Raw genomic sequence first — 13242 nt, 5'->3', positions numbered from 1 at the left:
CAGCAATTACAGACACACAATGACTCATAAGTCTTGTGAGCCAAGATTCTGGATAGAGAATTAAAAGTTCTAGGTTCAAGTCCTGTTTCTGCTTCTTCCTATCCAGGTGACACAAGATTTTTGAGCCTCGGTTTCCTGATGTGAGACAGAGATCCCATCCTCTGCCCATCTCACACAAGTTGATTATAATAAATAAGTAAGATGTGTGAAAGCATCTGTAATATTTGTCCCCAGGACTTTTCTCTTCTTTCTTTATATACTCTTCCTTTAGACCCTACTCTCAGTGACTCAAATGTCATCTTGATGCACATGAATCACAAATGTATAACCCATGCCTTGACTTCTTCCTTGAGCTCTAGATGCCAGTCTCCAATTTCCTGCTAGATATTTGTACCTGGAATCGTATTCTCTTTACTCCAGAACACATAGCTGCTCCTCCTCGCTTTCCTATTTCTGTTCCCTCTCCTTCCCCCTTTCATATCACACCACTAGCCAAGTCTAAGAATCACAGAATTTCAGAGAGTGCGAAATGATATCATTGCCATCGCGTTCAATCCATACCCAAAGAGAATCAAGTCTTATTGAGAATCCGTCCACCACTTCGGACTGATCTCTCCAATCAGTCTCCTTTCTTCCATACCTACTACCACCATAGACCAGGCCCCTAATAACCTATCTGGCAGACTACTGCCCGTAACTTTCTCGCTGAATCTCTTTGGCCTCTATTCTGGCCCCCTGCTCCAATCCATCCTACACACTTCTGCTACATTTAATCTAATTGTTCTAATCATGTCACACCCATCATAAAAAAACCAATACTTTGAATGGCTACCCACTTGCTGATAAAATTCAGATTTCTTAGTCTGAGAATGAAGGCCATGCTAAACTGCATTAGCACTTCAAGACCCTCTTGGTCGAGAGAGATCTCCTGTAAGGTGGCTCAGCAGGACTTAAGCTAAGGCCCTAGCTATTCTAATATATGAGAGATCCAAACCTACACTATTCCGAGTTTATCCAACTATTCTATCATCCTGGCATACTAGATGTTCGCCATTTATCAAATTCATCATCCCCATCTTTCCCCTAAACATCTTTTCAATTCATCTTCCATGCTTGGAATCATAGAATTAGAAGGGATCCAAGAGGTTATTTAGTTTAAAGCAGTTAACCTAAACAGAAATCACCTCTTTATGTGTGCTCCCGTGATCTGTTCTGGCTAAGAACATACCTCACTGAAGTGTACATGGAAACATGCATGGAGTACCCTGATCACCTCAAGACCACAAGTGTGATATATGACACCAAGCATCCTGTGATACATGTATCAGCAGAAATAGGGAAGGGAATTCAACAAAACGACTAGACACTAATTTTAGAGAAAGATATTACCCACTCAGCAAGACTCTGAAGACAAAACTCCATTCTGACTCTTCTTGGGTCTCTAGAATGTGTGTCACAGAACTCACTCTCTGTGGATTTCCCATGGTGAGGAAAGAGTTCTCTCCTCCACAGCATATACAGTACCTGCTCATTAAACGCGCACTGTGTCATCTAAGTAAGTCTAAGTTAGGTTCTCAAGGCGTCTGGTTGTTTCTCTTGCTTTGTGTTTCTTTCCCAGAGTATGGTTGAGAGATCCTGAGAAAGACATTTCCACGCTGGGAGACAACCTCACTAGTTTAAGAACTCAAGAACTGCTGGATCCCTAACCTAATGCTGGCTGTGCCTGCAGAAGACTCTTCTTGGAGAAGATGCCAACACACAGAACACAAGGCAATATCCTGGCTCACCTTGCCGAGGACATGAGCTAGAGGGCAGTCGTGTGGGACACTGCAGAGCCATGGCAAAAGTGAAATATGTATACCACAATCACACTCAGTTTCCTTGTTTTTAAGTATCACGCTATTAGAAGAGTTAAAACAGGATATATCATGTTTTATATCTTTGTCAATGAGAGCTTTTGAGCCTTTGTGTTCTGAAATAAACAGCTGTCCTCTACCTGATCTACACTGTACTTTGAGTCACTTTCTACCTTTTAGGGAGACCCTAGACAATAATAAAACCTAACAGATTTTTCCATGATACTCTGGCATGGGGGCATAAAATACAGAAAGCTCCAGAAAGAGCCTGGTCCTCTCTCGTTAGAGTCTAAGCTTCCCTAGAACTGAACCTGGTAGCCATGTGATCTCAAAGCTCAGGGTCCCTAAATGACAGTGAGTGAACAACCCAGGCTCCCTGTTCTAAGTCACACTTACGATAATGTTCCTGACAAGGTGGTCATTCAGCCATTAGATTTTAAGTGAAATGAAAACTGCTCATTCAATGTACAATGAACTCTGTCAGAAAAGATTTTCTTTCTTTTATCAAGCCTAAATCTTCCTCTCAGCAACTTCTACCTCATACTCTTTAATTCTGTCTCTGGGGCCCAAGCAAAACAAGTTTGCTATCTCCTTCACGTGACAGTCACTCAAATACTTAAAAGATAGATACCATAATACAGCCCTCTCACTAAGTCCTTCTCTTCTCTAGGCAAAGCATCCCTGGTTTTTTTTAGATGAACTTTATATGACACTGTGCAGGGCTTCCGTCATCTTGGTCACTCTCCTCTGGGTACCCTTCAACTCATTCATGCCCCTCCTGAAAGGCTGTGTCCAGCACTGAGCACAACACTCAGGATGTGCTATGCCTAAGGACTAGTCCTGAGAGAGAGGCACAACTGCACCTCTCTTAATGCAGCCTAAAACACAGTCTTTTTTTTTTAACTGTCATATCACATTGTGTTTGAACTTGTAGTTCGCTAACACTCTTAATCTTTTTCAGATGAACTGCTATCTCCTATGTCTTCACCATCTTGAAGTTATAAAGTTGAGTTTTTGGACCCATGTTTAAGATTTTACATTTACACCCTATTAAGTTTCATAATTTTCACTGAAATTACACTGAAAATTGCAGGGTCCAGGACAAAAAAAAAAATCAGTGATTCAGCCTAATGTTCTAGCTAGCAGAGATCTTTCTAGATTTAAACTGTATTATCCATAGTATCTATACTTCCTAATTTTGTATAACAGCAGGTCTGGTAAGCAAGCTATATTATGTCTTTATATCGGAGTCAACAATCAAAATGTTAAAAGAGGACTAGGACAATATCCCTGGGGCACTCCACTAAAGACCTTTTGGGGTTCTAGGATTTTGCCAGGTCTCAGGAAAGCTCACTGTCCAACAGTGTGCAGGCTCTACTCTCTTCTTTCTTTTTTGGAGATTTCGACATTGTTCCTTCTCTTGTTTTGTCCCTTTGTTATTATCCTCCCACTTTTCAAAAATCACTAAAAGCATACCCTTACCCAGCTCTCCTTGTTTATGACCTAACCAATCTATTCTACCCAGGCTTCTAGTTCATGTACTCAATAGATTATAAGCTCCTTACTGGAAAGGACTCTCCTTTGGATCCACCAATGTCTCAGAAAGGGAAAACCTGCTGCATGGGCACCAGCTTGTTTTCCATATTGATCACCCCAGGCCAGTGCCCTGAAGAGGACACTCAGCTACTCCCCATGACGTAGATACAACACGGGATGCAGCAGTTACCAGTTATGAGTCACTCAGGAGCTGCGGCTCCCATATTGGTCTGCACAGCACCACTGTGGCCTGTGGCTCCTCAAGGCACTGATCCATGGTCGTCCTCAACTGGTGGAGGCCCTACTATCACTACTACTACTGGAAAGGACTATATTTCATTCATCTCTGTACTCCGTATATCCTAGCACAATGTTTTTTTATATAACAAGTGCTTCCAAATTGCTTATTGAATTTAATAAAACATTATGTTAGGTGTCATTACTACAATAATTCGAACATTTGAGCAAAGGAATTTAAAGCTGGTTCCTTAAGAAATAAATGCTTCCAAAACTATACACCCAAGTGTTACTCTCTTTCTCAATCCATTTTATCAATCCAGGGGGGAAAAAAAAGAATACTAAACCATTCATTTGTTCCACCCATCTTTACTTACTAGTAGTTCATCCATGCTCGTCTGGCATTTTTCTAAATTGACTGCGTTTTTATTGCTTACTCGTTCTTGGCGGGGTTTGCATAGCGCAGCCTGGACCACAGCAGTAGCACCGCTGCCTGAAAGAGTTAACAGAGAGAGAGGTTACCAAGCAAGAAGCTGACTGGTTAGCCTTTAATCTTTGTTAACACTTTGATGAAACAGGTATCTGTGTATACAAGCAGTCATACGGAGGGGATGCCAATGCTACCTTTTAACATTTCTAAAGTTATAAAAGTTAGTGGGGGCTTTTTAAATACTTACTAAATAGCAATAACAACCACAGGTTATTCAGAATTTTGGAGAAGAAGAAGAAAGGTACATTCTGGTTACTTTCAAGTTCATGTCTCTGCTTGACCAGCTCCTAAGTGGTGATGGGCAAATTCTGTGATTTGGTTAAATGTCTCCTTTAAGTGGTTCGATAGAGCCAGCTTACATTGAGTCCTTGAAAACCTCAACTCATTAAGAGTGAAGTTACCAAACATGAGGAACTGGTCCAGAACAGTCCATCTTGGCTGACCGGTAGAGTCCAGAGAGGAGGGAGATTTGAAAGAAGACTGAAATAATAAGATAGCACAAAGTGTGAAAGGTCTTGAATGCCAACCAGAAGAGTGTAACGTTTCTTTGAAGAGAAAGTCTTGAAAGATTTTTTTATCGCACAAGAAGAAACACCAGATCTATACATAAGAAAGATAAGTCTGGGAACACTGAAAACGTGGGCTGAAATACGAAAGAGAAACATTTTTGGGAGACTCAAGAGACATCCTTGATGCAAGGGGGAAAAGGTCTGCCTTTCAGTCGAAGAATCTTAATTCAAAATCCATGTTCTGCTACTTACTACCTGGGTGACCTTAAGCAAATTACTTAACCTCTAAAGCCTCAGTTTCCTCATGTGTAACATGAAAGGTTTGGACCAGAAGACCTCTAAGGACCCCTTCCTCCTCTTGAGCTATGATCCCACTGCAAGAGTACAGGTGAGAGCCTGGGAATAGAAGGAGATTTAGTAGATATGAAGGGTGTTTCAAAGGTAGAACGAACTTAGTAATTGGATGGATGTGAAGATCCATGGGTGTTAGACATGATGAGACATGGTGAGTGGTGGTTTCTACTGACAGAAATTATGAAGTGAGAAAGAGGTTCTGGTTATTATATGGTATGTTTTTTATGTAATAGTCTACAAGTAGCCCAGGAGAAAAGAGATGCCTTGTGAGTATACAATGCCAGATGTAGGTAGGAGTAAATAAGAATTCCTAATAATTAGAGCTATTCTGAAGGTTACAAAGGCTGCCTCCACCACATCAAAATCTTCAGATACTCAGTTGCTAGGTGATATAGCAAGGATTCTTAGGCAGAAGTCACCGATAGTGTTCTATTTCCAGTAAAATCACAGGTCAGATTCATACTAATGCCCCTTTGGCATGTAAACAATTTACTGACTGAAAGGGACAGACAATGTACATTCATATACAAAAAGAGCTGCTTCAAACATGTTTTCAAACATACATTTGAAAGAACATCAAAGCCCAAAAACTACTGGCTGCGGGTGGGATGGCAGCATTTACATATGACTCTTTGCAGGGTTTTGAACAATACTAAACTAAGAAACTCTAAACCACGGAATGATTTAGAGGCTACAGGAAACACCTGTACCTGATTGTAGCATGCCTTTGGATTTTTTTCCAACAAGACTACTCATGAGGAATGCCACCCTATGAGACTTTAGAAGCTATAGGAGCAAAGAAGAGTCAGAAGAATAAGAAAGCTAGTATGATTAAACACCAAGGAGTCCAAGAGAAAAGTTGCTTCAGAAGATAGAATACGGAAACTGACTTGAGCTAAGCAAAACTGATAGACAAGTTCTGCATTTCATGCAGGGAGCTCTCTGATTTGGAGGTCGACTGAGGTAGCCCTTTGGAAATTAATTAAAGGTGTATAATTAAAGAGAGCAAAGACAAAGGGAAGTGACCTATTTGTGTACCGCCCTTTAGCATTCATCCACGGAAAGTCACAAAGGAAACCCCTCAGTGACTTGATTGCATTACCCTCTACCTTCTACCTTGAGAAGAAAAGTCCTCCTCCTGGCACAAAAGGCAGATCTGGGGAGCTGCTGATCCCCCTAAAATGGCTTAATACTGCTTCCAAGCCCAGGTTAAGGAAGCCCACAGTCCTCCAGGTTTAGGGCCTGCAGTTTCAGTGAAACCGTTACAAAATGCTGCTTGCTTTCTTAAAAGAAACTTAACACTACCTCAGTGACGCAAAAATGGCAGAGAAATAACGTTAAAATCTAGCTGTAAGCAGAGAGGCTCAGAAGAGGAAGAGATAACATATGGTGCAGACCATTTCCTAAGAGATTTCTGACATCCAGGCCTGTAGTCCAAAGTTGCAAACTGCCCTGGGCACATAGCTTTCCCTACTCATGTGTTTTTTCCACTAGATTTTAGTGTGTATTCACTCTCCCCCCATAGAAAGTGTATACATGGATGGGAATGTGGGACGCAAGCTTATGGATGGCTCTTACATCTTGACCGCTTTTTACTTACTATTGTATAAACAGGATGATTATTTTTTGCTGTTGTTTGAAACATTTATACTAAACAAAAGTCAATGGTGTCATTGTGACCTACGCTGCCTAAGTGGGAAGCACAGCAGTGGTGAGCGCAGGAATCACGGTGGCCAAGTAATAAAAATGTATCCCCCCACCTCCCACACATGCCACAGTTACAGCCATGACTCTGACAGCTGAGTAGTACCCGTGTGTCCTGGGGGTGGGGAGGAACGGGGGATGTAGGCGTAAAGAGAGAGGGGTTTTCAGAATATCCAATTCACAATCCATGCTATACTGCAAACAATAAGTTTCCAAAGTAGTACTGCGGTGCTACTTGGAAATAGAATGCTCTTAACACTGCCTTCAGTTTTCAAGTCATTTCCAAGCGTTCATTAAAGAAAGGTAAGAACAAGAACCAAAATCATTCTATAAGATCGTTTCCAGGTCACTAGTTTGATTCTGAGTAACAGGGAGGACTTTCTAGTCCACTATTTTGCGCGACTTTGCCACCTTTCACTCAGTAAATAGCTGTGAAATGACAGACACATCAATTTTCCAGGGAGCACAGTACAGATAGATACCAGTGTTGAAGGTTTGTTTTAACTAATAGGTACCACAAACAAAACAAAAAATCTTCAACAAATACACTCTTTCTTTTCAGATGTAATACCTGAATCCAGAACCGATCTTCTCGGGGTTCCATGACCCTCCTGCCTTACTTTTTGCCTCTTTCCCTGCTTTTGGCCCTGAAGAAAATAATATCTATTTCCTGAAATTTCACTACTAGTTATCCAAGCAAACTAAGTGCACTCAGAACACTACTTGAGAAAGCTATTCCATGATGGCACAAATGTCTCATTTTGTCTTTGCATCATCTCCAATACATCGAATGTAAGTTGGTACTTCACAAATAATAAGTTAAACATTTTATATAGTACTTTAAGGAATGCAAAGTGCTTTACATATATTATCTTACTGATTCTCACAACAACCCCGAAAAGCAAGTGCTATGGTTATCCCTATCTTATAGATGAAGAAACTGAGTCAGGCAGAGGGTGATTTGTCCAAGGTTATAAAGGCAGGAAGTGGCAATGGCAGAATTTGAATTCAGGTCCTCAAGACTCCAAGGTATAGCATTATATTCACTACATGCTCTAGATGCCTCAATAAATGCTTGTCGAATTGAAACTGCATGTTTACAAGTCTTCTGTAGTTGAAATCACTTATGTTAAAAGATCAGACAGGAATGAGTTAAGAAACCTGGGTTCTTGATCTACCACTGATTTTTTTCAGAAGGCAGGTCCCAGGGGCAGCTAGGTGGCACAGTGGATAAGCACTGGCCCTGGATTCAGGAGGACCTGAATTTCAAATTCAGCTTCAGACACTTGACTCTTACTAGCTGTGTGACCTTGGGTAAGTCACTTAACCCCCACTGCCCCACCCAAAAAGAAAAAAAGAAAAAAAAAGAAGGCAGGTCCCTTCCTCTCTGGACCTCAGTTTCCCCACCTGTAAAATGAGGGGTTAGACTAGATGAGGGATTCTCACTTAGGGTCTATGCATTGTTTAAAAAATATTTTGATAATTGTATTTCAATATAATTGATTTCCTTTGTAATCCTATGTATTTATTGTATGCATTTCAAAATACTCTGAAAAGGGATCCATAGACCTCACTAGACTGCCGAAGGAGTCCAAGATGCCTCAGTCTAAGATGACCTCCAGGGTGTCTTTTAGTTCTAAGGACACTCTCTGATTCTATCTAGCATGTGTTCTTTCAATTGACCACTTACCACCATCTGTTTCATCTTCCTACCTCCTCTAAAAGAAGTCTTATCCAAAAGATTCCTTTATCTTTAAGCACTCTCACGAAGTTGTTGAGGGCGCAGAGCACCCCAGAAGTTCTCCAGGGCACATCAAGGAATCTAAACCAGAGGACAGATAGGCCTAGAGAGATAAGCGGACTGAGCTAGCTTCTGGACCTCCAGCCTTCATTCTGATCTCCCTTACCCCAGGGGAGATAACTCTGGGTGTGGCTGCAGCCTTTGTGTTCAGAGGAGATGGCTAGAGAGATCTGTAGCCACCCCTCACCCAATTCCACCAGTGGGCAATGGTCCTCCCTCACTAAAGGAACTTTCCACAGGCAGATGGTCACACCCCCCGTCAGTCCCCTATAAAGTACCTGTCTCCAGCTCCAGGAGATTGGTACCTCAGAGCCACGTGCTTTGTGCCTTTCTCCCGAAGAGAAGTCCAAGGATTTCTCTTGGTTTCCCTTCCCTTCCCTTCCCTTCCCTTCCCTTGCCCCTAAATAAACTACCATCCTATTCTCAACTGCTTTTGTGTGCAAGAGGGTGTAATTCTTTAAGAGGAATTCCTAAGAACCCCAACCCCTAACCCCAAACCCTTACCCCACTTTCCCCCATAACAATGTGAAAAGAACACCCTATACTACAAATCTCTAAATCAAATGCCCCCTGCCATCCGAAGAGTACAATGAGGACAGATGTTTGTTATACATAGAATGCACCGTGTTCATTCCTTTACAAAACACACATCTCCTCTCTCTCTCCCCTTTAAGTTTCTTAAGGCAAACCCGTGTGATGGGTATATGATGGGCAGGGGCACAGATTCATCTGAGCTCCAGTCAAGCTGGCACCAACAGCCTGGTAGCTGCTGGGAGTCATCTACATTTGGCCAAGGGAAAGAAGTCAATGAATTTTCTTCCTGCATGTTTGTAGTCACAGATTTAGAGAGAACTGAACAGTAAAAACCTAGGAGAGGAGGGAAAATAGCCTCTCAGCAAAGTGTACTTAAATTTCACCAATGACCTGAATGAGCTCCACTACCTGGGAAGACCTGACTTGTTAAAACATTTGGAGGTCACAGACCTCAACAAAGAAAGGCCAGCACTTGTAACAACCATCTGATAATACCACAGCAAAACAAAGACTAGCCTGGGGTACTGATTTGAAGAGAGATAGCCAGAAAGGGTGTAGGGAATCAAATGGGAATGAATATACTTAAACTCAAGCTGGACCTCAAACTATAGCTAAGGCAGCAACAAATACCAGTCTACATAAGCTCATTTAAGGGAGGAATCCAAAGGGGGTGGGGAAACCACATACTAACAAGAAGAGGAACAAGGAATTATGGATAGGAGTACCTGGGCATTTGAAAGACCTAATCTACACAAGGTAAAGGTACGTTGAAGGATACAGATTTTTTTAAATCTGATTCAAACACTATTACAATAGAGTTTAGCACTAGGTGACCATCCTTGGTTTACCCAGTGTTGTGGGCTCATACCCCAGTTTTTCTGGGGTAAATCAAAAAAACCTTCTCCTTGAGAAAACTAAACCAAGGACAGACACACCTAACCAGTCTCCCCCACCCCTCAGGGAGATAAGTATTAGGTGTGGCTGCTGCCTTGGTGACAAGAGCTGGAGGGAGGTTGCTTAAGAGATCCGGAGCCGCCCCATCATCCAACTTCCCCAGCCACCACCAGTGGGGGATGGTTCTCCCCCAATAAGGGAACTTTCCACAGTCAGACGCTATCACCTCATCAGACCACTATCCGTCCTCTAATAAAGTATCTGCCAGTCTTCTGCTCTAGGAGATAGGTATCTCAGAGAGCCAGGCCTCTGTGCCATGCCTTCTCCCCATGAGAAGTCCAAGGATTTCTCTCTTGATTTCCTTTCCCTAGCCTCTAAATACACTATTATTTTATTCTAATTGGATTTGTGGCAAGAGGGTGTAATTCTTTTAAAGATGAATTCCTAAGAACCCCCTACTCCAAACCCCCACCAATTTTCTCCATAACACCAGGAAATATGTTAGATACTGGGGAGTACACTCAATCATTGGCTCAGTGAGCATAAGAACAGTGGATATGGAGCAGCTAGGTGGCACAGTGGATAAAGCACTAACCCTGGATTCAGGAAGACCTGAGTTCAAATTCCAGCCTCAGACACTTGACACTTACTAGCTATGTGACCCTGGGCAAGTCACCTTAACCCCCATTGCCCTGCAAAAAAAAAAAAAAGAACCCAATAGATAAAGACAAAATGAAAAACTGCCCTGTCCCTCAAGAAGTTTTACTGCTGTAATAAGTGATATAACATGTAAAACAAAGTAAATTTTTTTAAAATTTAAGGAGGAGATAGAATTAGCAGGGATTGAGCTGTAGAAGCTAACAGGTAATTGAGCTTTGAAAGAAGATAAACATTCTCAAAAGGCCCTGGAGTGCTCAGGGAATGGGCATGGGCGGACAGCTTCTGCAAATGTCTTCTGGCTGGGAAATTCTGGGAATAGCAACTAGGCCAGAAGAAGGAAAGCTAACTCCATCTCTCCACTTGGATGATGGAAAAAAATGTGGGCCACAGTCAGACTGTACATGGTTTTTAAACTGCTAGAGTTTATATTGTTTCCTTGAGGGAAGAGGAACCACTGAAGATTCCTGATTGAGGAGGGAGGCATTGGCAAGAACTTGGGTGTTAACAAGATTATTCTGGCTCCATTGAAATAAGGCACTGGAGAGAAAAGACCCCGAGATGAGGGAGACATTTAAGGGTTACTGCAAATGTTCAGGCTACTGTTAACAGAGGGTCTGAAATGGCTGTGGTAGGGTTCTATGCTATGAGAGATGGGGGCAGATGGATGAAAGACGCAATGGAGGCAGAACTGAACAAGACAAGATGTCTCAATGAAACTGGACATTTATTGCCAAAACAAAATTTGTATCATCCTATTGACAGCTCATAATTTTCCACCAAAGGTCTTCAAATAGTTCATTGTTAGGGTCTATAAAATGGTATTAATATTATTTCTGACCTACTTTAAACATTTGTTGAGAGGGTTATATGGTTTGTTGCTGTTGTTGTTGTGGGTTCTTGCGTTTTTTTTTTTGGGTGAGGCAATTGGGTTAAGTGACTTGCCCAGGGTCACACAGCTAGCAAGTATCACGGGTTCTGAGGCCAGATCTGAACTCAGGTCTTCCTGAATCCGGGGCCAGTGATCTATCCACTGTGCCAAACTAGCTGCCCCGGTTATAGGGTTTTTAAACATGAATGAAACTAACTTCTGAGGTTTTCAGAAAAGTCTATGAAAATACATATTATTTAATGTTATAATGCAATCTAGCTCTTCATTAGTAACCAGTTTGGAGCAGAGCCTTTTTAATAAGAATAAATAAAACAGTGTACTGTACAGTAAGCAATGAGGCTTGACTAGCTCAGAAAAAAAATCCACGAGATAAAAGGTAAACATTACCTTCCCAAAAACACAATTTCTAATTCAAACACAGAAGCTAAATTAAGTGTATACTTTTTTTTATTATTATTATCAGCTTTCAAAAAACTGGTTTAGCCTCAACAACAATTTTTAGAATATGTGGCAAGGTATAAACTTTTTAATGGAAAAGTTACAATTCTTTGTGTTCTCTCGTCTTAAAACAAAATGTTTAGGTTTTAAGTTATTTTTTTCTTAAGGGGGGATAGAGTGGGGCACTCTAAAACTCCATGACTAATGTGCTAAGAGCTGCTATGGGCTTTTCCTAGTAAACCTGAACCCAGACCACCTCCAAAAGGAAGAGCAGGTGTAGACACTGTACAAACAGAAAGCCTTTAGGACAATGGGCCAGGAGCTAGAGAAGCTGGACAAGAGGCCAGACCGAAAAATGCCTTAAATAATATCTGCTACTCCAAATGTTTTGTTTTTGGTTTTTTCATCCCCAGCCCTGAGCATAGGTTGCCATGCATAGAGCAGTTGCTTAATAAATATTTGTTGAGTTGAACTGATATCGGCTATATTGTAATTACGTAATACCATATATAAAAGAACTCTGTCAAAATAGAATCTAAACAAAAATATTATTATTAAAATGGAATATTTGAACAGAATAGGTTAGACACTTTAATCTTAAATGACATTCCCGGCTAGCTATTACGATAAATTTTTTTAAAACCTGCACAAGGGTATGTTATTCTCAAAAATTTAATGTTGTTATGACTAAACAGTAGAACAAATTGGGATAGAGGACATAATAATACCAGTAGGAGGTAACGGTCCTGGAACAATTACAGACTTCCGAATGCCCCTTAGCCAATAGTCAAACACCTGTATTACAGAGCAACTTTATTTTTATATCCCGAAAAACTAACTTTGAGATTCTTTTTCCTTATTATGACTTCATGAAATAAATAAAATAAAATATCATAACCTGGCTTGGAAAAATGTTCTGTTCTGCTCCAAGAAGACGGTCCATCTAATCCTGCCTAGCCAAAAGAAGAAAAAAAAAGCTAAAACAAAAACAAAAAAAACCTCTTCCATACACTGATTAAATCAAAGTAAATGGAAGCCAACATGTTCCACAAGGGAATGTCAAATCCTATTTGTCCAGATAAACAATGCTTTGTGTTGTTTGATGCTGTTGTTCAGTCACATTGGACAGTGCCTGACCCCATTGGGGTTTTTCTTGGCAGAGATACTGGAGAGGTTTGGCATTTCCTTCTCTAGCTCATCATACTGATGAGGAAACTGAGGCAAACAAGGGTTAAGTGACTTGACCTGCTAGCGTCTGAGGCCTTAACTCAGGTCTTGGTGATTCTGGGTCCTATCCACTGTACCACCCTGCTGCTTAAATAGTCAGTAAGACCCCCCTC

General features: G+C 41.2%; 1 protein-coding gene across 2 annotated transcripts in view; it reads right to left on the bottom strand.

Annotated features, from left to right (window-relative positions):
* STK39 (serine/threonine kinase 39) overlaps positions 1 to 13242 on the bottom strand; it is a 323317-nt gene that overhangs the window by 239511 nt on the left and 70564 nt on the right. For both annotated transcript variants that reach the window (XM_043998694.1, XM_043998695.1), the window contains exon 2: positions 4007 to 4122. In XM_043998694.1, coding sequence (XP_043854629.1) covers positions 4007 to 4122 — 116 coding nt within the window. The remainder of the gene's footprint in view (positions 1 to 4006; positions 4123 to 13242) is intronic.

Source organism: Dromiciops gliroides, chromosome 3, assembly GCF_019393635.1.
Source record: "Dromiciops gliroides isolate mDroGli1 chromosome 3, mDroGli1.pri, whole genome shotgun sequence".
NCBI classification, from domain to species: domain Eukaryota; kingdom Metazoa; phylum Chordata; class Mammalia; order Microbiotheria; family Microbiotheriidae; genus Dromiciops; species Dromiciops gliroides.
The sequence above is the reverse complement of the archived record's forward strand: the minus strand, read 5'-3'. Positions and strand labels throughout refer to the sequence as shown.